Here is a 24,948-nt window from a genome sequence, read left to right as displayed (position 1 = left end):
AAATAAATCAACAGAGAAAACATCAGAAGGAAATGAGTTTAGGAATTTATGAGTAAACAAAATGATGCAACACCTAATAACACAAAGGACACTGTTGAATGTGAGAATATGGAATGCAAACACTGTTTTTGAGTGGTTCAAAAGAAAAATGAGAAAGCTAAAAGCAGAATTTATGGTCTACACATAAAAAATAATGAGCAGAATAGAAAAATGTATGAAATTTTACCAAAGAAACAAAAGAGAGAAAAATATGTTGGTAATATAAATATAGAGAAGTAAAGGACAATCAATAAGAGAAGCAAACATTAAAAGATAATATGCTCACTATGCAAGAAAGAAAAAGTACTGACCTCAAAGACAAGATGTGTAAAAACAAACCAAATGAAAGGACAAAAAAAATTTTAATACAAACACACAGGAATTTATAGGAAAGAATGACCCAGAATTTCTAAACAAAGAAAATGAAATGCCGACTAGAAGAATTCACTGGTCACTTCCAGAAAAAAATTCAAATCTAAAAACTCAAATAAACGTAGTGGTTAAATTTAACAATTCAAGTTCTGCAGGTGAGAAGATGCAGATAAATATTTAAATACAAAGGAAAGGAAATCTGAATAACAGGCTATTTTTTTCCAACCAGAAAACATGGGAGTAAATAGATTGTGTTGAAGAGTAATGGAGATCAGAAGTTAAACTCCAAGAGGCAAAAGTCACCTACCTTGGAATGTAAGAGGGAAGGTAGGAAATTTTCAGGCCAATGACTGGGGGAATGGGGGGAGAAAAGAAAGAAAACAGGAAAGAGTATTGTTCAGTGACAGACTACATAATTAGGGATATAATGGGTAAGGGCCATAACAAAAAAGCAGCATCTTTTCTGATTATTGACACTGTTTCTGATAACTGACATTGTTTTAAAAATAAAGGAGATTCAAAGAGGGGAATAAGGACACTTTCTCAAAGGCAGTAGCAGAAATTAGAAGAAAAAGCCAGGAATGGTTATGCCAGAAAATTTTAGCTCAACTAGGAATTCAGAGAAGGAGAGACACCAGATAATTATAGGGGTCAAGAATCTGATAATGAGGGTCTAAAGTAGACAGGAAGAGAACATGAATAATGAAGAGAATAAGAGAAATCCTTCTGGCAAAGAGGCACAAAAAATGAAATTTAAAGACCTAATGAGCAGATCTAGTTGAAGGGAGAGAAGGGTGAATCTATTTGACTGAGAGGAAAAAAGAGGGGAAAATTATAAAACCAGATAAAAGGAGTAAAGAAAAAAGAAATAAAAAAGTTAAAGACCAGAGAAATAGGGATAATAAATGAGAAGAAGGAATGATGGCTGAGGGGAAGAGAGCCAAATGGAACAGGGTCATCTTTAAAAAGATTAAAGTAAATAAAAGGAAAGAACACAGAAATAAGTTTACAGTAGAAACAATGGAAAAAAATTTTAACTTAAGAAATTTGAGATAAATGAAAGAAAATATGAACCTAACTCACATAACTTTAAATAAAACAATCCGAGGGGCGGCTAGGTGCCACAGTAGATAGAGCACCGGCCCTGGAGTCAGGAATACCAGAGTTCAAATCCGGCCTCAGACAATTAATAATTACTTAGCTGTATGGCCTTGGGCAAGCCACTAAACCCAATGTCTTGCAAAAAAAAAAAACTAAACTAAAAATAAACAAATAAAGAGATGAATGAATGAATGAATAAATCCAATAAAATGAAAAAAATTGAAATTGGATAAGAAAATAAAAGTCTAAAATCTCTTGCTTACAAGAAATGCATTTAAGAAACAAAGTTAATGAAAGTAAATACAATAGAACAAGAGTTGCCATCATGCTATCTGATGAAACAAAAGCATTTTAAAAGGCAGGATAAAGAAACTAATTGACTGATATTTCTTCTTCATTCTTTTTTTAACTAGTGGGAGACCTCAACCTCCCACTCTCAAATTTATTTTTTTGATGATTAATGTTCATTTTCTTTTATTTTTTTACAGATAAGGGATGCTTATTTTTTCATTCATTCTTTTTTAATATTAATTTTCTTTAAATTTGGACTTCCAAGTTCTGTCCCTCCTTCTTGCCCCCCACCCATTGAGAATGAAAGTAAACAATTATACATATGAAATAATACAAAATATATTTCCATATTAACCATATTGCAAAAATTGTAAAGTGAAAAAAATATGCTTCCATCTGCACTCAAGAGTTCATCACTTATCTCTCTAGAAATGGATAACATTGACTTCCGGCCAAGATGGCGGAGAGAAGACAGGCACAGTTCTAAAATCTCCTGATCTTTCCCCCATCTATCATAACAAACCTCTCAAAAGAAATCCGACCCACAAAACCCAGAAAGAAAAGCCAGGAGAAAGAACATCTACCTCAGGATTTGTCTCCCTTAGCAGCACTGGAGGAATTCAGGCGGGTGAGTCTGGGCTCAGAGGGAAGATCAGCCCCGGATCAACCAGATTAACAGCTGAATTGAAGCCTGGAGTCTGAGAGCCCAAAAGCCAGACCTGCTGGATCAGCGGTGGGGCTAGATGGTGGGGGCTTGAGTCAATTAGGGAGTAGAGGCACTGGTGTTGGTGCTGTCCCCCGGGACCTTGCGGACAGGGCTGATGGAAAAGTTCCGATGCAGGAGAGCTGTGGACACCATCCCTGGGCTCCTCATGTCTGAGGAACTCAGAGTCTAGGCCTCCATTACAGCTCAGACCTCTTCCCAAACAAACAAAGGCAAACTACTTCTGCCTCGTGCCCAGATGTGTAAAAAGAAGAACTAGCCCAGCTGACAAATGACCTCAGGCCAGGGTAAAGAGCACCACTGATTGAAGGCAAAATAATTCAATAGCTCCAACTCCTCCCTTCAAGCAAAGGGAGAAGGCCTAAATCAACATCACAGACACTCCAGAGAAAGCAACAGCACCTCCTACTGGCCAGCCAGAGAAACTGCACACAGTGAATAAACTCTCTAGCAATACCAAGCCCCTGTGAACCAGCCCCTCCCCAACTCAAGGTTTTAGCAAAATGAAGAAGGGTCAGCAGAAAGGTGGATCCATAGAAAAATTCTTGGAAAGGAAAGACCCAAACTCAGAGATAAATGGAACCTTTGAGGAGAATAGTATCTGATCTTCAGCACAGAAAGACTTCCTTGAAGAAATAAGGAAGGAGCTTAAAAATTTGGGAGATAACATTAATGCCTCGCAACAAGAAAACAAAACCTTAGAAAGTACAATTGGACAAATACAAAAGGAGAAAAAATCTCTCAGATCCTCAATTGGACAAATACAAAAAGAGAACAATACTCTCAGATCCTCAATTGGGCAAATGCAAAAAGAAAATAATTCTTTCAAAACCTCAATTGGTCAAATGGAAAGCTCTTTCAAAAGTAGAACTGACCAATTGGAAAAGGAGTTGCAAAAGGTTAATGAAGAAAACTCCTCCCCACCCCAAAAAATGGAGTCTACAGAAACTAATGACTCCATGAGACAGCAAGAGTCAGTTAAACAAAATCAAAAAATAGAAAAAATAGAAGCAAATGTAAAATACCTTATCAACAAAACCACTGACCTTGAGAATAGGTCGAGCAGGGGCAACCTGAAAATTATAGGACTTCCTGAAAACATTGAAGAGAAAAAAAACCCTGGACTTAATATTACAGGATCTAGTGATGGAAAACTGCCCTGATACCATGGAATCAGAGGGCAAAGTAGTTATTGAAAGAGTACATCAATCCCCACCAGAAAAACATCCTAAAATGAAAACACCAAGGAATGTTGTGGCCAAACTCCAGAACTATCAGATAAAATTTAGAGAAAATCCTGCAAGCAGCCAGAAAGAAACAATTTAAATATCAAGAAGTCACAGTAAGGATCACGCAGGACCTGGCTGCATCAACATTAAGGCATCGAAGGGCATGGAACAAGATATTTCGAAGAGCAAGGGAGCTTGGAATGCAGTCAAGAATCTACTTTCCCGCAAAGCTGAGCCTTCTCTTCCAGGGAAAAAGATGGACATTTAACGAACTGGAAGAATTCCAAAAATTTCTGATGAAAAGAGCAGAGCTAAACAGAAAATTTGGATATCAAACAGGAGGTGCAAGAGACACATGAAAAGGTATTTTTATAAAGGTATTTTTTCCTTTATAAAAGGAAAAAAAAATGCTACCCAGTAAGTTGAAACTGGCTATATCCCAGGATAGGGAAAAAAGATACTCATAAATCTTGAGAACTCTAACTCTAACAGAGAGAATGTACCTAGCCAGAAATGATAGACATTCATAATCTATCCATGAGACTGCTATCTAATGAGATGTAACTGGCTTTAACCCCACTTGGGGAAAAGACTCTAATAACTCTCAGGAATTGTGACTCTAGTCGATAGCATATACTGAACTAGAAGGGACAGCCACTCAGAATTTTCTATGACTTAGATAGAATGATCTAAAAAACACTGCCTCCTTAAAAAGGGAAACAGAAAAGAGACGGGAGGAGGGAGGGGATTGAATGGGGTAAATCTCATCACACTAAGAGGTACAAAAAAAAACTATGGTAATAGAGGGGAAGAAGGGAGCAGAACAGAAACACGTGAATCTTCTTCTCATCAGACTTCGCTTAAAGTCAACCTACACATACTCAGTTAACATATAAAACATCTAACCTTTCAAGGATTAAAAGGGAAAAAGGGGAGGAGGGGACGAAGAAAGGGAAGTGGAGTCGGGGAATAAAAGGGGAAATAACAAAAGGAAGGGAAAGGAAAAGGGAAAGGGGAAAGAAAGGGGAGGGTGTGATATAGGAGGGCAAACACACTGAAGGGGGTGGTTTTCAGAAATAAAATAAAGGGAAATATGGATAAAGGGGGGGGAAGGGGGAAAATACAAACAGAAGGAAGATAGCACAGAGGGCAATAAAGAATTAGTAATCATAACTTTGAATGTGAATGGGATGAACTCTCCCTTAAAACATAAGCAAATACCAGAGTGGATTAAAAACCAGAATCCTACAATATGCTGCTTACAAGAAACTCATCTGAAACAGAGAGATACATATAGAGTAAAGGTAAAAGGTTGGAGCAAAATATATTTTGCTTCAGCTGAAATAAAAAAAGCACGTATAGCAATCCTTATCTCAAAGCAGCAGCAAAAATAGATAGCGTTAAAAACGATAAGGATGGAAACTTTATCCTCCTAAAAGGTACCATAGACAATAAAGTCATTTCAATATTGAAGAAATATGCACCCAGTGGGACAGCACCCAAATTCTTAGAGGAGAAGCTGAAAGAACTACAGGAAGACATAGACAGAAAAACTCTACTAGTGGGAGACCTCAACCTCCTGCTCTCAGATCTAGATAAATCAAATCATAAAATACACAAGAAAGAAGTTAAGGAGGTAAATAGATTGTTAGAAAAACCAGATATGGTACACTTATGGAGGAAACTGAAAGGGGATAGAAAAGAACATACCTTTTTCTCTGCAGTACATATAACTTATACAAAAACTGACCATGTACTAGGACATAAAAACCTAATGATCAACTGCAGAAAGGCAGAAATAGTGAATACATCTTTCTCAGATCACAATGCAATAAAAGTTACATGCAATACTGGGCCAAAGAGATACAGACCCAGAACAAATTGGAAACTGAATAACCTCATTTTAAAAAATGAGTGGACCAAAAAGCAAATTCTAGAAAGAATTAACCATTTTATCCCAGATAATGATAATGATGAAACAACATACCAAAACCTATGGGATTCATTCAAAGCAGCTCTCAAGGGATATATTATAGGTCTAAATGCTTACATGAATAAATTGGAGAAAGAGGAAATCAATGAACTAAACATGCAAATAAAAAAATCAGAGAAAGAACAAATCAAAAATCCCCAATTAAATACCAAATTAGAAATTCTAAAAATTAAAGGAGAAATTAATAAAATTGAAAGCAGAAGAAAAACTACTGAATTAATAAATAAAACCAAACGTTGGTATTACCAAAAAACCAATAAAATTGATAAACCTCTGGTCAATTTGATAAAAAAAAAAGAAGAAAACCAAATTGCTAGTATCATAAATGAAAAAGTGAACTCACCAACAATGAGGAGGAAATTAAAGTAATAATTTGAAATTATTTTGGCCAACTCTATGCCAATAAATTTGATAATCTAAGTAAAATGCATGAATATTTACAAAAATATAAATTGCCCAGGTTAAATGAAGAAGAGATTAAATACCTAAAACAACACCATCTCAGAAAAAGAAATTCAGGAAGCCATTACTGAACTCCCTAAAAAAAAATCTCCAGGGCCTGATGGATTCACAAGTGAATTCTACCAGACATTTAAGGAACAATTGATTCCAATTCTATATAAACTCTTTGGAAAAACAGGGAAAGATGGAACTCTGCCTGACTCTTTCTTTGAAACCAATATAGTGCTGTTACCTAAAACAGGAAAAGTTAAAACAGAGAAAGAAAATTATAGACCTATCTCCCTGATGAATATAGATGCAAAAATCTTAAATAAAATCTTACAAAAACGAGTACAACAAGTTATCACCAGGATAATACATTATGATGAAGTAAGATTTATTCCAGGAAGGCAGGGTTGATTCAATATTAAGAAAACTGTTAGTATACTACATTATATCAACAACAAATCTATCAGAAATCATATGAACATATCAATATATGCTGAAAAAGTTTTGACAAAATACAGCATCCAATCCTACTAAAAACACTAGAGAGTGTAGGAATAAATGGACTGTTCCTTAGAATAATTAACAGTATCTATCAGAAACCATCAACAAGCATTATATTCGATGGGGAGAGGCTAGAGGCATTCCCAATAATATCAGGGGTGAAACAATGGTGCCCATTATCACCACTACTATTCAATATCTTATTAGAAATGTTAGCTTCAGCAATTAGAGAAGCAAAAGAAACTGAAGGAATTAGAAATGGGAAGGAAGAGACAAAACTATCTTATTAGAAATATTAGCTTCAGCAATTAGAGAAGCAAAGGAAACTGAAGGAATTAGAACTGGGAAGGAAGAGACAAAACTCTCACTCTTTGCAGATAACATGATGGCCTACCTAGAGAATACCAAGAAATCATCCAAAAAACTACTGGAAACAATTAGCAATTTTAGCAAAGTGGCAGGTTATAAAATAAACCCTCATAAATCTTCAACTTTTCTATATATGTCTAGCAAGATACTGCAGGAAAAGCTACAAAGAGAAATCCCATTCAAAGTAACCTCAGACAATATAAAATACTTGGGAGTCTATTTGCCAAGATAGACTCAGAATCTTTTTGAAAACAATTATAAAACACTTCTCACACAAATTAAATTAGATTTAAATAACTGGGCAAATATCAACTGCTCATGGATAGGCAGAGCTAATATAATAAAAATGACAATCCTACGAAAACTAAACTGTTTAGTGCCCTACCAATCAAAATTCCAAAAAATTACTTTAATGAGTTAGAAAAAAATTGTAAGTAAATTCATATGGAGAAATAAAAAGTCAAGAATTGCCAGGAGCTTAATGAAAAACAGTGCAAAAGAAGGTGGCTTAGCCCCACCTGATCTAAAATTTCATTATAAAGTATCAGTCATCAAAACTGTTTGGTATTGGCTAAGAAATAGAGTAGTGGACCAGTGGAATAGACTAGGTGGAAAAGCAGGAGATGATGATAGTAATCTGCTGTTTGATAAACCCAAAGACTCCAGCCACTGGGATAAAAACTCCCTCTTTGATAAAAACTGCTGGGATAATTGGAATTTAGTATGGAAGAAACTTAAGATTAGACCAACACCTAATACCCTTTACCAAGATAAGATCCAAATGGTTACAGGACTCAGACATCAAAAACAATACTATAAGCAAATTAGAAGATCAAGGACTAGTTTACCTGTCAGATCTATGGAAAGGGGAGCAGTTTATGACTAAGGAAGAGTTGGAGAACATCACTAAAAACCAATTGGATGATTTTGATTACATTAAATTGAAAAGCTTTTGCACAGATAAAACCACCGTAACCAAGATCAAAATAAATGTAGTAAACTGGGAAATAATCTTTACAACTAATGATTCTGACAAAGGACTTATTTCTAAAATATACAGAGAACTGAGTCATATTTTTAAAACAAAAAGCCATTCCCCAATTGACAAATGGTCAAAGGATATGCAAAGGCAATTTACAGATGAGGAGATCAAAGCAATCCATAGCTATATGAAAAAAAAATGCTCCAAATCATTATTAGAGAAATGTCAATTAAAGCTTCTCTGAGGTACCACCTCACACCTCTCAGATTGGCCAGTATGACCAGGAAGGATAATGATCATTGTTGGAAGGGATGTGGGAAAACTGGGACACTATTACACTGTTGGTGGAGCTGTGAACTCATCCAACCCTTCTGGAGAGCTATTTGGAAATATGCCCAAAGGGAAACAAAAATGTGCATACCCTTTGACCCAGCAATACCACTACTGGGTCTATACCCTGAAGAGATGAGGAAAAGGGGTAAAAACATTACTTGTACAAAAATATTTATAGCAGCCCTGTTTGTGGTGGCAAAGAATTGGAGCATTGGCCCTTGAGCCAGGAGCACCTGGGTCTGAATCCAGCCCCAGACACCCAAAGATCACCCTGCTATGTGGCCCCAGGCAGGCCACCCAGCCCCACTTGCCCTGCACCCTCCCCCAAATAAGAACAAAAAATGTGCTTCAGTCTTTGTTCCAACACCAACAACTCTGTCATGAGTGGATCACATTCTTTATGATAAGTCCATCACAAAAGTGACTACCATATTTTTCCAAGGTTGCCACTGCTGATCGCAACTCCCTCCTTTCTTATTTCTCCACTACCATGCACTATATTTTCTCTCTCCTTTCACTCTGACTCTGCTGTAGGGTCGCTGAGTGGCGCAGCAGACAGATCCCTGGTCCTGGGGCCAAGAAACCCTGAGCCCCCAAACCACCCCTTAGGCCCAGAATCCACCTGGCCCTATGGTCCTGGGCAGGCCATCCAATCCCAGCCCCTTGCAAGAAGTAAAAAAGAAAATGTGTTATATCTGACCACTCTCCCCCCCTGGTCCATCCTCTCCTCCTTTATTCACATCCCCACCCCTTCCCCCTGCTCCCCCCTCCTTCTTACTCCAGATGTCTATACGCCATTGAGTATATTTGCTGTTTCCTCTCCTAGCCATCTCTGATGAGAGCAAAGGTTCCCTCATTCCCCCTTGCCTCCCCCCTTCCATATCATTGCAATAGCTCATTGTAATAAAAAAAACTTATTATGTGAAATATCTTGGACTATTTCCCCTATCCTTTTTCTTTCTCCCATTCCATTTCCCTTTTTTTCCTATTGACTCCATTTTTACACCATATTTTATCTTCAAATTCAGCTTTCTCCTGTGCTTCAACTATAAAAACTCCCTCTACCTGCTCTATTAACTGAGAAGGTTCATATGAGTATTATCAGTGTCATTTTTCTATGCAGGAATACATGCAGTTCATCCTCATTAAGTCCCTCATATTTCCCCCCCTCTCCTCCAATCTCCATGCTTCACCTGAGTCCTGTATCTGAAGATCAAACTTCTGTTCAGCTCTGGCCATTCCAAAAGGAACCTTTGAAATTCCCCTGGTTCATTGAAAGTCCATCTTTTTCCCTGGAAGAGGACATTCAGCCTTGCTGGGTAGTTCATTCTTGGCTGCATTCTAAGCTCTCTTGCCTTCTGGTATATTGTATTCCAAGCCCTACAAGCTTCCAATGTAGTTGCTGCTAAGTCCTGTGTGATCCTGACTGAAGCTCCACAATATTTGAACTGTGTCCTTCTGGCTGCTTGTAATATTTTTTCTTTGACTTGGGAGTTCTGGAACTTGGCTACAATATTCCTGGGGGTTGGCTTTTTGGGATCTCTTTCTGTGGGGATCGGTGGATTCTCTCCATTTCTATTTTGCCCTCTGCTTCTAGAATATCAGGGCAATTTTCCTGTAGTAATTCTTTGAAAATGATGTCAAGGCTCTTTTCCTGATCATGACTTTCAGGTATTCCAATAATTTTTAAATTATCTTTCCTAAGTCTGTTTTCCATATCAGTTGTTTTTTCAATGAGATATTTCACATTTTCTTCTAATTTTCCATTTTTTTGGATTTCAAGTATTGATTCCTGATTTCTGGTAAATTCATCAATCTCCCTGAATTCTATTCTTTGTCTGAAGGATTTGTTCTCCTCAGAGAGTTTTCTTATCTCTTTTTCCATCTGGCCAATTTTGCTTTTTAAAGCATTCTTCTTTTCAATAACTTTTTGAACTGTTTTATCCATTTGACCTAAGCTGGTTTTTAGCATGCTATTTTCTCCAGCATTTTTTTGGATTTCCTTGACTAAGCTGCTGAGTTCATTTTCATGTTTTTCCTGCATCTCTCTCCTTTCTTTTCCCAGTTTTTCTTCCATCTCCCTCATTTGATTTTCAAAGTCTTTTTTGAGCTCTGTCATAGCCTGAACCCAATTTCTGTTTTTTCTTGTTGTCTTTAGATGCAGGAGCTTGTGCTTCCTCATCTTCAGGCTGAATATTTTGATCCTTCTTAGGCTCATTTGCAAAATATTTCTCAATGGTCTTCCTCTTGTTTCTTTGCTTGCTCATTTTCCCAGCCTAAGCCTGTTTTGGGGGTGCTTCCTGAGCTTTTGGGACACTCCCACAAGGGTCTCAGTGTGTGAGGCTCTGTCCTCCCTCCTGGTCTGTAAATGACCATAAGCGCCCCCCTCTGCCACGGAGCCAAGGTGGGGGGGGGGGGCCTGTTGTTCAATGGGGGGGGCCTAGACTGGGATCAGGATCTGATTGCGGTCAGAGCTCCAGAGTCCTGTTCCAGGGGCAGAGGACAGAGCTGGGCAGTCTCTCTTCACTCCCTTCCCTCAGCTCAATGGGCTCATGCCCTGGGTGCTCCGCCTGCTTCTGTTTCCAGTCTGGGCTGCTGGCTGTGTGCCCTGAGGGCTGGCCTCCACGTGCTCGCTCTGGCAGAGGTCCCCTGCTGTTCCCCTACTTTGTGCCCAGTGCTCCCCGGGGTGCAGCTCAGGAGACTCTCCTGCTGCTGTGAGCTGTGGCTCCCAGCACCCTGGGGCTGCCTCCGGGAGGCTGAAGTTCTTTCCCTTAAGTTCTTTCGCTTGGGCCACCCCTCTGGTGGGCCAACCCCTCTGACCCTGGGGAGCAGAGCCTTTCTGTTCTTTTCCAGGTTACCTTGAGTAGGAGAACTGCCTCACTGGGCCCCTTTGTGGGTTGTCTCTCGAAAGTTTAGTTAGAGTCCTTAGCTGATGAGTTTTATCAGAGAGCTCCTAAGACTAGATCCCTTCATGTAGCCATCTTGGCTCTGCCCCCCCAACATTTCTATTTCTTGAGGATTAGGCCTTTATTATTCAAAAGAACACTATATTTTGTTAAAATGCTGTCCATCTTGAAATGGAATTAGAATTTCCAATAACTGGTTTGACGGTAGGAATCTTAGTTTTATAAAATGACAATGTAATCTTTTCTAATGCACACAGAAATATTTCCCTTTGCTGAGGCACAAAATTCTGGTGGAAACTGTATGCATATCTGCCCTTAAGGTGAATTTAGTGATTCAATATTTAACTAGTATCATCGCCTCAATGTGGTCAAAATCTTAACCAGCTACTGGTGACCTACCAAGTCCTTTGGTCTGACAGTAGTGGAGGATGAGGGGCAGTGCAGTAAAGGCAGCCCCAGCCCTAGTTAAGCTCACAGAGGACTTAGAGCAGTTCCCTCCTCCAGGCACAACAGTTTCCAGCAGCAGGGGTTGGGCTCTTCAACTTCCCTGTGGTAGCTGTTAAGATGAGTCCCTGACCACATTGAAGCAAGATCACAGCTAGGGTCACCCCACCATCAGCAGGCCCCGTGACATCCCAAGCTATCCCTCAAGTACCATGATAACAAGTACAAGGCTGAACCTGAACCAATACCCACTGATATAGTTCTGGAAAAGCTAGCAACAACAGTAGGACAAGAGAAAGAAATTAAATGCATAAAAATAGTAAAAAAGAAGATAAAAAATTATGCCTGTTTTCAAAGGGTTGAACACAAATGTAAAATGAGTCAACAACACTTGCTGATTATAAAATTGTTGGAAAATTTTTAGAATGAGAAAAATACTAATTGAGACAATAGGTTCAGCAGAACTTCAGGCTACAACATAAAGCCTCAAAAGTCAATAGTATTTCTACATACTAATAAAATCCAAGAAGTAATAATAGAAAAATAATTGCTTTTCCAAATAACTAAAAAAATGCATAAAACATCCAGCACTGATCTACCAAAGCACACAAAAAAACTTGTATAAATTCATTTGCAATTAAAGAACTAAGGAACAACTTAAATGGCTGGAAGATTTTTTTCAATCTAAAAATATCAATTCTAACAAAAGGAATTTATACTTTTAATTCAATAGCAATAAAATTACCAAGGGAATACATTATAGAATTTGATAAATAGTAAGATTTATTTGGGGGGAAAAATCAAGAATATGAAGGGATAATTACAATAAGTAGGACCATGGGTCAGCTAGGTGGCACAATGGAAAGACCAATGTCCCTGGAGACAGGAGGACTTGAGTTCAAATCTGTCAACAATAATTACCTAGTTGTGTGACGCTGGGCAAGTCACTTAATCCCATTGTCTTGCAAAAAAAAATTTTTTAAAAAGTAGAGAAAGAGCGAAGGACACTTCCAAGAACCCAAACTATCAGAAAGCAACAGTCAACAAAATCATCTGGCTTTGGTTTAAAAATTGAGACACTAGACAATGGAGAATCAAAACCAAAAGAAAACTCAATAATTCAGTGTTTGATAAATTAGAAAAAAAATATCAAGGAAAAAAAATCCAGTTTATTTTTAAAAACTGCTTGAAAACTAAAAGCAATCTGAAAGGCTTACACTGTATTTCACAATACATCCTAAAAGACCTATTAAAGATCATATATGAGAAAATTAGAAGAAAAATAGATTGCATGTCTCTCATAACCATAGACAAGGCAAATATTCTTTAAAAATGACAACAAAATAATAGCAAAAATAGATAACTTTGATTACTTGAGATTGAAAAGTTATCGAAGAACAAAACTAAAGCACCTAAGATAAGGAAGGAAGTGGCTGACTGGAAAAAAATATGTTTATCTTCTCAAAGTCCCTCTACAATGAATTTTCCCATCTTTGCCAGGATAGAGTTGTTTTAATTTGCCTTTCTCTGGTTATTACTGATTTTGAATTGGGGTATTATTGATCATTTTTTTCTCTTTTGAAAAATGTTCACGTTCTTTGGCCATTTGTCTAGTGGGGAATAGTTTAATTTTAGCAAATCGTTTCAGAAAGTCTTTTTCAGGCTTTTTTTTGTGACAAGTTGGAGAAATTTGCTCTGGATATAACACTGAGCAGACATTAACAATTCTGATGCCAACTTAGAAAGAAGTCTCAATGGAGTGTCTTAACAGAGTGAGTGTCTGATTCTCCCTCCATTGTTTCAAATATGAATCAATAACATGGAGAAAAGAACAGGTAGCATATTTATAAAAAGTGCAAAGGATACAAAGTTAGGAGAGATGGCTAACATACTGGGTAGCCAAATCTGGTTCCAAGAAAAAACTTAAGCTAGGATATAAGACCAAGTCTAAAAAAGATGAAATATAATTGAGATATATATAAAGTCCGAAATTTGTGAAATTTTTAAGCACTAAGAGAGGGAATAGGAATGTAACTGTTCTGCTAGTTGGATCACACATAGAATATTGTATATACTTCTGCATGCTACTCTTTGAAAATGATATTAATAAGAAGTTGGATTGAATTCATAGGTCTTTGGTGAAAGATCTCAAAACCATGCACATGAGAATCAGTTGGAAAAAACTGGGAATGCTAAATTAAAAGAAACAAGGATTAGGGCATGTTGGTAGGAACAGACATGACAACTTTCTTGTAATAACTGAACTCCTCTATATGGAAGAAGAAGCAATGAGTGAAGTTCCAAAGGATCAGATATAGGCTTGATATAAGGGAAAACTTCCAGGAAATTCAAGCTACCTAAAAAATTTAATGAGCTGTTTTGGGAAATAGTGGGTTTACCTTCACTAGAAGATTTTAAGATAATACTGAATGACCACTTATCATAAGACTTTGACAATATGCAATCATATATTTAGAGCTGGAAGGAACCTTAGAGGTCACTAAAACCAGCTCCCTTAATTATAGACAAGGAAACTGATACATAGACATAAACTGACTTGCTAGAGGGTCATGAGAGTTAAGATTAAAACCCAGATTTTCTTGACTTTTAAGTGTCATGCCCTTATCTACTATACCAGATTGCCTTTCAGTTATATTGTAAAAGGTATTCTTTTTCATGAATGATTTGGGCTAGAAGACCTTGAAATTCCCTTCTGTCACTACCACTATCATGTGGAAAAGATATTACACATGATATATTTGGTCTCAGAAGAGTGAAGAAAGAGCAAAAATTGTAGAAAAGCAGATTTTAGCTGAAAGGCGAGGGAAAGGGTTTTTATTAAAGCAATTAGAACCATGCTCACTAGAAGTACTCATAGGATTATAGGTATACAATTCAAAAAAGACTATTTCAGTATTTTGGGCAGAAGTTGATCTTATCTCCTTACTTAAATATAATTCCCTATTAGTTATTTTCCAGTGCAAAAGTATCACATTACTTAGCAAAATAAAGAAAAGCAAAATTAGAATTGAGGATTTCTTCTCCTCCATACATTCTCTTCCTCCAGTCCACACCAAGGAGGCCTATTAATTCTTTGATACTCTTCTTTTCTTCAATAATAACTTATTAAAATCCTTTTCTTGTTGTCCTTTTTATTACTTCCAAGAGGCAGCTTATTCTGATGTTTAATGCTCTGCATCTTGCAATAACAGGACACTTTTCTTTTTATTCATCTTTTTTTTTAAAGTTATACATGGATTTTAAAAATCTAAGTTGGCTGATAGATTCTTTGAACATATTATCAGTCTATGAACAGCTTTTTTCCTCTTCTCTGTTAAACATTTTAGTATATATAAGTACTTCCTTCCAAAATTTCATTAATTTTATTCCAGCAACCTGTTCCTCCTTAATGATCAGTATCACGTTGAGAATAAGAGTTCTCATTTTCTCCACTTTTCGAAGGACATAATTATCCTTTTAAAGGCAAGTCAAGAAGTTCTTAGCTAAGCCATTTTGTTAGAGAAAGCATCACTATAGCTGAATAACTGAAGGTGTTCTCTTATGTTCCAAAGAAAATTGATAAGGAGAAATTGAATTTTTTTTCCTGTCTTCATATCTTTCTTGAATTCCCTGAAACTTTTTTTTTTTTTTTTTTAGGTTTTTGCAAGGCAAACAGGGTTAAGTGGCTTGCCTAAGGCCACACAGCTAGGTAATTATTAAGTGTCTGAGAACAGATTTGAACCCAGGTATTTCTGACTCCAGGGCCAGTGCTTTATCCACTACGCCACCTACCTGCCCCTCCCTGCAACTTTTAAAATTGTTTTAAACTGGTTACTCTTCCATCACAATGAATTTAGCTTACTTCTATCTACTACTTTTCTAAACCACTCATATTCACTCCTCTGTTATATACTCCTCTCTCTATTCTCCAGGCTCTTTTTCTACACATATCCTAAAATTAAATGTTCCAAAGTTTCTCTATTGAACCATTTTTTTCTTCAGTTTGTTTCTTGGAACCTCAAGCTATTCCTATTATTTCAATCAACACCTTTAGTAGTTACCTCTCAAGTGTATATAGCTGGGACAGTTCTTCTGCATACCAGATCTAACTTTCACCTGAATAGCAATGAGACAAATTTAAAATGTATAAAATTAAATTCACATGATCTAGAAGATCTAGAGTCTGGAAGCTGAGTTTGAACTCTATAATCTGTCATTTATAATCAATATGACCAGAAATAAGAAAATCATCCCTCTGGGTCTCAGTTTTCTCATTTGTAAAATGAAGAGATTGAACTAGTTTATCTCAGAAGTTACTTACGGATCTAAATCTTATTTTCTCATGACTTCTCCATTCCACCAAATCTAAAGCACTCTAAAGCTTGTAGCTTATTCTAATTTTTTTATTCTTTTAGTACTGTTTCTAAATCTTGACACTTCCATCCCTCATTGCTCCCCCTACTGCCACTTCCAGGTTCCCCCTTTTTCCATTACTTAGTAAACTCTTTTCTTTCAAGTTCAAGTTCTGATAACTTGTTTACAGACCCTCCACGGTTCATTATTCTATCTCCTTCAATGAGTTACATAAAAAGCTCATAATTTTTCTCTCTTCTTCAACTCCTGACCTCATACTAGGGAACTTACACTGACTCTCCCTCAAATACTCTAATCATTTAGGTCTTAAACCAATTCACTTATATTGAGATGACTGCTCCAGACCACCTCAGGTATACATAAAAATGATCATTACTCTAGATCTTGCCATCACCCCATAAATATTTCACCTCTTTGTTCAAGAATTCCAAAACATAAAAACGCAAATCTAGGCTCAACTGGTCCCTCACTGCTGCTAGGCATGCCTCCTTTTTCAATTCACTAGGCAACTTTCCACAGTACCTCTTCTAAATATTTTTATCCTTCCTCAAAATGCTCATTGTTCTCTTAGCTGAGAACCTTGAATTGTATTTCACAAGAAAAAATGAGGGCAATTACCCTAAGCTCCCTTTTCTTCCCTTTTCCCAATCTATCACTTTAGAGTTCTTCTGCCAATTTCTCCTCCTTCACCCCTGTCTCACATGAAATGGCCTTACTCCTTACCAAGGCTAAATAAACCCTTCTACGTGTTCACATGATCCTTTTCTTCTAACAAATTGCCATGATCGCATCATTCTCCCTCTACTTAATAAACTTTATTGGCTCTCTAAAATACAAAATACTTTGAAATTCAAAGTCATTCATAACCTAACCATCTTCTAAGTATCAAATCTTCTCACATCTTACTCCCCCAACATGCACTCTTCCATCTAATGATATGAATTTGCTGGTTATTTCCCCAACAAAATAGACCATTCTCTTGGCTCCTAACATTTTCTCTGACTGTGCCCCATGCCTAGAATTCTCTCCTTCCTTTGCTCCGAGTACTGAGCTCCCTAGCTTTATATTTCATTTCCAAAATACCACCTTCTACAGGAAACCTTTCTCAAAACCTATTTACTTCAAGAGGTTTCTCACTGCTAATTATTTCCTATTTACTCCATATATAATTCGCCTTATTTTTTATTTGTTTGCCCTTTGTCTCCCCTCTTAGATAGTAAGATTCTTGATGGCAGAGCAACTGTTTTTTGTCTTTTTTATATCCCTCAGTACTTAACAGTATTCATTTAATAAATGTTTATTGATTGATTAAATCCACAATTCTACATCTCACTTCTATCTCCCAATTCTAGTTATTTTAATTACCACATTTTAACAGCAAAAATTTTGAATCCTAAATAAGTAAAAAGTTAAAGAAAGGGCTTTTAAAAGGTAGCACAAATATGCTGTTAAAATATGTTAAAATAATAGACAAGCTTCTGGTAACTTTTTCCATCTGTGTAAAATCCATTGTATGTTTCCAAAAGGGCTCTAGATTGACCTAGAGTAGTAATGGTCTTCATAGGCCATCTAGTTCAATCTCATTTTAGAGATTCTTAAACACTATAAAGAGTTCAGTGTATTGCTGCAGTTTTTTGAAAATCAAAAGGATCCAATAAAAAAGACTCATAGAAAAATTTAAGAACTACATACTAGCAATGTAGAAAGTGAAATAAATATAAAATAGAAAGATTAAGCCCTTGAAACTTCTATTGCATGCAAGGTGCTATGGAAAAAATACAAATTACTTAATAAGCTTTTTTAGGTAATTAATCAATAAACTACTTTTAAAAATTGACTTTTAACATGCAATTCTCTAGGTTTAAGGTCAATTAAAAGCTTAAAACTGTGAAATTCCCATAGTATTTGTTCATATTTAATCATAAGGGAGTATTAGTACCACTCCTGATAACACATTAAAAAGAACAGAGTTAAGTTGTTAAAAAAAAAAAAATGTACTGATTGGAAACAGTATCAATTACTGTTCTGCATCTGTACACAACAATCTAAATACTCATCAAGAAAATGACAGTATGAGTAGATAAGACACTGTCCCAAAAATTACTTATATTTGATTAATGATTGAAGTATCAGTTGTCAAAATAACTTCAAATGAATCCTGAAAAAATTCTGAAATCACACAAAGAATATTGTTACAAAAAGGAGACTGCTTGAAAATGTTTGTTGTAAAAAAATTACAATAATCAAAGGTAAAGTACTTTATATTTGCAAATAAGTAAGGGGGAAATTTTATTTTATTTAAATCAATATTCAACTCTGAGATATTAAAAATGCTACAAAGAAAAAGTCACTTCTTTGTAATCTTCTCCACCCTTACTTCACTAGGTACTCTGCCCAAAAAATCTTTCTTAATATATATATTCAGTCTTAGATTGCATATACATTAATTTTAGTTTAACATTTGATTCACAAAAAAAAAACACAGCTTCAGTGAACATTGAAAAATACTTTGAAAGGCTAATATAGATAGGGCTTTGTACAATGGACACATAGAAGGTAATACTTCTGTGAACAACACTTTTGCAAAAACTACAATATGTAATAACGACATGGCAGTTTAAAAGAATTTTAATGAAAATTAAACAGCTCATTGAAAAAGAATTTTCCAAAAGTATCTAAAATAATTACCATAATTTTAACATCATTACTAAACCAAAATAATTACATGTAATTTACATTCAATGTTACTGAACTTAACATTTTAAATTCTATCCAACATCATATTACTTCTCTGGCCACTGATCACATGATTTTCCCCCCTTAACTTCCTTAACTTGAAAAAGACAATAAAAACTCTGTGTCTGTAAACATACTCATACATGTGTGCATACACATATATGTATATTTATAAAAATTAAATTCAAAATTACTTTACCTTTTGTCAGATTTTCAATCTGGTGCTGGAAATTACCAATAGTGCTAGCCTTCATGTAGTAAATTTAGTTATTCCTAAACTGTTGTCATCATGAGGTCTAATAATAATAATTATTATTATTATTGTTATTTTTAATAGTAATTAAGTACCAAGAACATGCTAAATAAGACAACTGGAGCATCTTCAATAATGGCATGAGAAAAAAAGGATACAACTTAACTTAAAGCTATTTGGAAAAGGAATGGGGATAAAAATAAGAAATCAGTCTTAGATGGAATATGTCTTTTCCCAAGTAAAAAAGACCTCACTGTGGCTATAAGGACTGCAGATATTCCAACAAAGATGATATTTGTTGAGGATGAAAAGCATGACTTTCAGGCTATATGCAAATATGAAGAACACCAGCCTACACCAACATTCCATCTAATAACAAACAAGGTTTTTAAACAACCAGCTATATAACACTCCATGGTTTTTGTGCTTCAACATTAGCTATATTCTTTCTTCTTTTGAGTATGGAATGTTATAAGAATAAAAAAGATTATTATTATCAGTTTAGTTTTTTAAGTTGATCTATTTTCACTATTTGCTTTTTAAATAAGTTTTACAATATAATACAAAAATGTAAAGTCTTTAATCAAGTAAAAGGGTCCATGAGAGAAGGCATATTCAGAAATGACAATGATGTAAAAACAAAGGAGATCAATACTTTTTTTAAAAACTGGCTTTAAATTATAAGGGTGTGTGTGAGCATGCATTTGTGTGCATGCATGTATGTGTGTAGAGAGAGGGAATAATCTTCAGTTACATGTGATGTATATCATAACAACCAGGTTTCATGGTGATAAGCCCCTGAAGTCATCAGGAAAAAAAAGAAAATGTCTAAAGTATTTTGCTGAAGTTGACAGGAATATACACAATAATTTTAAAAGAACTTCATTAAATTAGATAATTCTGGAATTCAAAAATGAAGAGAAATTAAGTCTACTTGGGAATATTGGGTAGGAAAATCTTGTTGGATCAACTTAGTTTATTGAATGGAAATTAAGTTTAATGGTGAACATTCAAGGGGAATGAACAGTGGACCCTTTCCAGGTTGCTTCTGCCATAGGAAGAAGGGAAAGGAATTTGGGGAACAAAGTCACAGTGAATAAGAACAAAGGTACATTGTTATTAGGAATGTGGATAGTAAATGCCTGTTGAATAGTAATGCAGAGCATTATCTTCAGGAGGATAAAATGAGAGGAAAACAGAATCTTATACTTGTTTCCTTTGGCCAAGCTACTCTATGCATGTATACATGTTTCTCACTGTCTTGGAACTCATTCAGGTCTCTGGATCTCTTTGCTCTTGCCCCCCCCCCCCCGTTTAAGTAATGGCTTTATGTTTTTAATCTAATTTAATAAACAGTTTTGCTTCACATCACATCATATTTAAAGGATGGTATATGTTTAGGGGTTACTGAATCAACTGGCCAGAAACACTAAGTAAACTACTCCAAAAATCACATGGTGAAACATCACAAAAAAAAGCATTTGGACAACAGATTAAAGAGTTGAATTCCAAAAAGACAAAACAGAGTTAAAAAGAATAGACAGGAAGTCTAGATGTATTTCAGAAAAAAAGTTCAAAAACCACATTAATTCTCCAGGAAAATAATGTAACATTTTGTTGCAACATCATATGTTTCACTTTCAACCTAAACTGTGTAAAGGTGTGCATGTAAATTGGTGATTGTTGAAAGGAGGAGACAAAAGTAGGTAGGGGCAAGTACTCAGAAGAATATCTTAGGAAAAGATAACTAGTAAATCTAGCACTTGTAAATTAAACAGAATAGATGTTAAATTCAAGTTACTTAGGTCACCAGAGCTAGATTAATGTGCTCTTGTTCATGAATATACAGTCTTAACAAAAGTATAAACATCTAACTATTTAGAAATAGCTAGCCAAGCCAGAAGGATATGTACTAAGAATTATAGAAAATCAAATTTCTACTGTATTATGGTGTCAACACTGAACAATTCTGTCTAAAAAATTACATTGATAGATTCAAGAAAGTGATTCAGGAGCCATTATCATAGGGATTACTCATATTAGTTGATTTTTTTTCAAATATCAAACAAAAACTAGATGTTCTCTTCATATATAAAGATATATGTGGGTATGTATGTATATTTACAATACATATGTCCTTGTCATTTTTCCCACATAATATTTTATCTTTCAAATGTTCAATTCTTATTGCCTCCCAAAATATTTACCCTTTCAGTTCTTTAAAAATATTGAGCTTCGGGGCAGCTAGGTGATAGTGGATAGAGCACCTGCCCTGGAGTCAGGAGTACTTAAGTTCAAATCAGGCCTCAGACAATAATTTGCTAGCTGTGTGGCCTTGGGCAAGCCACTCAACCCCACTGCCTTGCAAAAAAAAAATATGTTGAGTTTCATGATACATATATTATGTTGCCAATTATTCTTGGTGCATCAATTAACATAACCAAGACCCATGTTCTTTTTTTGTAGTAAAATAAGTCTTTGTTAAAATATTCTTTTGCTTCAGGACAGTTCTTTCTGCTTTAGAACAAAGACTATGCAACAGGAAGACAAGAATCTTTAAAAAAAAATACTCCAGGGCAATACAGAGTATGTATATATGCATATATTGTTTATGTGTATGTGCTATATGTATAAGCATCATACATAATGCACTGCAAAATTCTCAATATGAAGCAAAACATATAGGATCATTAAAGCTTCAAATTTTAGGGAATAAATTATTAGATTATTGCTTCAAAGTTACAGAGCTAGGGGGAGGGGAAAATGAAGGCTAGAAATCCTAGAAGCTCTCCCCTAGATCATTCCAAATACTTTCAAATTATGACTCTAGTCAAACCCACAGAAAGACTAAATGAAACAATTTTCCCATCCAAGATAATAAGGAAGATCCCTGAGAAGGGTCTGGTTTCACAGATGTTAGAAAGGGTTCACGCAGGAGTAATCCAGCTCCAGCCATCCAGGAACAGCCAGAAGGGTGCCTGGGTCTGAGGCAGCAGTGATCCTTCAGCATAGGGATTGCCAAGGACAACTTGGAAGGTCAGTGGGAAAACTGCCGCATCAGAACGAGGGCATAGCCCAGTCCAGCACAGACCTCAGCACAGTTCCAGCCCCAAGGACCAGAAGCAGACCTCCAGGAGGAAACCTGTAGTCACCTAGCAGCTGCTTCCAGAGTGCTAACCCACAGAGAATAAAGGGGATAAATGGAGATCTCTCTTTGCTATCTCAGAGGCAATTCTTTGCCCATACATAGATCCAGTTTGCAGTCTGGGACCCCAGTCTCAGGAAAAGGAGCTTTACTGTCAGAGAAGAGCAGGGACCCTTCTCACAGCTCCAGCACAGAGGGGACTGCTTGTGGTCATCCAGACCACAGCACAGGCCAGGAGAGCAGTCAGAGCCTCTCATAAGACCTTGAAGGAACTGAAAGTCCCTGGGAGGTGTCCTTGAAAGTAGCTACAAAAAAAACCTCAAAAATTTGGCATAGTGTACCCTCCACCCTGGAAACAGAGCTCCACCTTAAACAAAGAGTTAAAAATCAAAGCATAGCCTGGAGAAAATAAGCAAACAACAGAAGAAAAAGAATCTGACCAAAAACAATTACTTCAGTCCCATGGAGAATCAAAATACATACTCAGAAGATGAAGAAGTCAAAGCTTCTGAAGCCAAAACCTCCTAGACAAATATGAATTGGTCTCAGGCTATGGAAGAACTCAAAAAAGATTTTGAAAATCAAGTAGGGGTGATAAGAGGAAAAATTGGGAAGAGAAATGAGAATGAAGCAGTAAAATCATCTACTTCAGCAGCTTGGTGAAGGAATTACAAAAAAATACTGAAGAAAATACCATCTTAAAAACAAATTTAGGGGGCGGCTAGGTGGCGCAGTGAATAGAGCACCGGCCTTGGAGTCAGGAGTACCTGGGTTCAAATCTGGCCTCAGACACTTCATTACCTAGCTGTGTGGCCTTGGGCAAGCCACTTAACCCCACTGCCTTGAAAAAAAAAATCTAAAAAAAAAACCAATTTAAGTCAAATGAAAAAAAAATCCAGTCCAAAAAGTCAATGAGGTGCCTTAAAAAGCAAGACTAGTCAGACAGAAAAGGAGATGCAAAAGCTCTCTGAAGAAAATAATTCCTTCAAATGTAGAATGGAGCTAAAGGGAAGCTGATGATTTTGTGAGAAATCAAGAAACAAAACAAAATCAAAAGAATAAAAAACTAGAAGAAAATGTAAAATATCTCACTGGAAAAACAACTGACCTGGAAAACAAATCCAGAAGAGATAATTTTAAAATTATTGGGCTTCCTGAAAGTCATGATCAGGAAAAGAGCCTAGACTTAATTTTTCAAGAAATAATTCAGGAAAATTGCCCTGATATCCTTGAAGCAGAGGGAAAAACAGAAATTGAGGGAATCCATCAATCATCTTCTGAAACAGATACCAAAATGAAAACTGCCAGAAATATTAGTCAAATTCCAGAACTGTCAAGTCAAGGGGAAAATATTGTAAGCAGTCAGAAAGAAACAATTCAAATATTATGTACCTACAGTCAGGATTACACAGGATTTGGCAGCATCTACATTAAAAGTTCGTGGGGCTTGGAATATAATATTCCAGAAGGCAAAAGAGTATGGGTTACAATCAAGAATCAATTACTCAGAAAAACTGGACATCCTCTTTAGGGGAAAAGATAAACATTCAATGAAAGAGATTTTCAAACTCTCCTATTGAAATAACTAGAACTGAACAGAAAATTTGATATTCAAGAACAGGATTCAGGTAAAACAGTGAGAGGATGGAAAGGAAGGGTAAATTATGAGGGATTTAATGATGTTGACTCCATGCATTCCTCCATGGGAAGACTGATAGTGATAATTCATATGAACTTTCTCATGTAATAGGGCAGTTAAAATGAATATAAATAGATAAGGCACAGGAGACAGTTGAATATAATGGTATAATATAGTATAATGATGGAGTCAATGGACAATAAAGGAAAGTACTGGGAGAAGTAAAGGAGAGGTAGAATGAGCTAAGCTAATTCACATAAAAGAGACAAGAAAAAGCTTTTGCAATGGAGTAGAAGAGGGAGAAAGTGGGGAGAATGAGTGAGCCTTCACTCTTAACAGAAATGGATCAGAGAGGAAATAACAAACACACAAATGGGTAGAGAAATTCATCTTCCCATCCTAGAGGAAAAAAGGAGAGGAAAGAGATGCAAAAAAAGGGAATAGAGTGAGTGGAGGGAGGTATAGATGATAGGAGAGAGGGAAGATGGTGGGAGAGGGTAGTCAGATACAATACACTATGGAGGAGGGACAGGAGAAAAAGAATAAATGGGAGTGGGGGCAAATAGGATGGAAGTAAATATGGCTAGCAAGATAAACTGTGGAGAAAATATTGAAGCAATTTCTCTGATATACTTATGATAAAGAATGTGATCCATCCCAAAGACAGAGCTGATAGTATATGAATATAGATTAAAGCACACTTTTTTTCTCTCACTTTATTTTTCTTGAGGTTTCTTTCGCATTGTTGCGGGGGAGGATGTTTACTTTTACATGACTATTGTAGTAATGTGAAAAAATAAAACAAAATTTACAATAAAAAGTTACACAGCTGTTTCATATAGTATTTGACTCAACATTACTGTAACATTTCAATTTAAAATCTCATAGCTTAAATATGTATAATGCCCAAGCTAATTTGGAGAAGTAAAATGATTCATACTATTGCTTTCAAAAACATGTAAGAAAATGTGAAAAAGTAATATTACAAAAACAAATAATTAATCTCCTTAACTTAGTTTATTTTTTAAAGCATTATGCCTACTAAGAGCATAATAGCTCCAATGAAT

The 24,948-nt window shown here is 36.0% G+C and overlaps 1 protein-coding gene across 6 annotated transcripts in view; it reads right to left on the bottom strand.

Moving 5' to 3' along the window:
• Window positions 1-24,948, bottom strand: part of USP6NL (USP6 N-terminal like) — a 240,824-nt gene that overhangs the window by 126,839 nt on the left and 89,037 nt on the right. Inside the window, exon 1 of one of the 6 annotated variants that reach the window (XM_074194130.1) lies at window positions 19,044-20,389. The exons of the other annotated variants lie outside the window; for them this stretch is intronic. Coding sequence (XP_074050231.1) covers window positions 19,044-19,098 — 55 coding nt within the window. The 5' untranslated portion in view covers window positions 19,099-20,389. Of the gene's footprint in view, window positions 1-19,043; window positions 20,390-24,948 lie in introns of those variants that run through there. 6 annotated transcript variants of the gene reach the window in all.

This window comes from Macrotis lagotis, chromosome 7 (genome assembly GCF_037893015.1).
Source record: "Macrotis lagotis isolate mMagLag1 chromosome 7, bilby.v1.9.chrom.fasta, whole genome shotgun sequence".
NCBI lineage: Eukaryota > Metazoa > Chordata > Mammalia > Peramelemorphia > Peramelidae > Macrotis > Macrotis lagotis.
The sequence above is the reverse complement of the archived record's forward strand: the minus strand, read 5'-3'. Positions and strand labels throughout refer to the sequence as shown.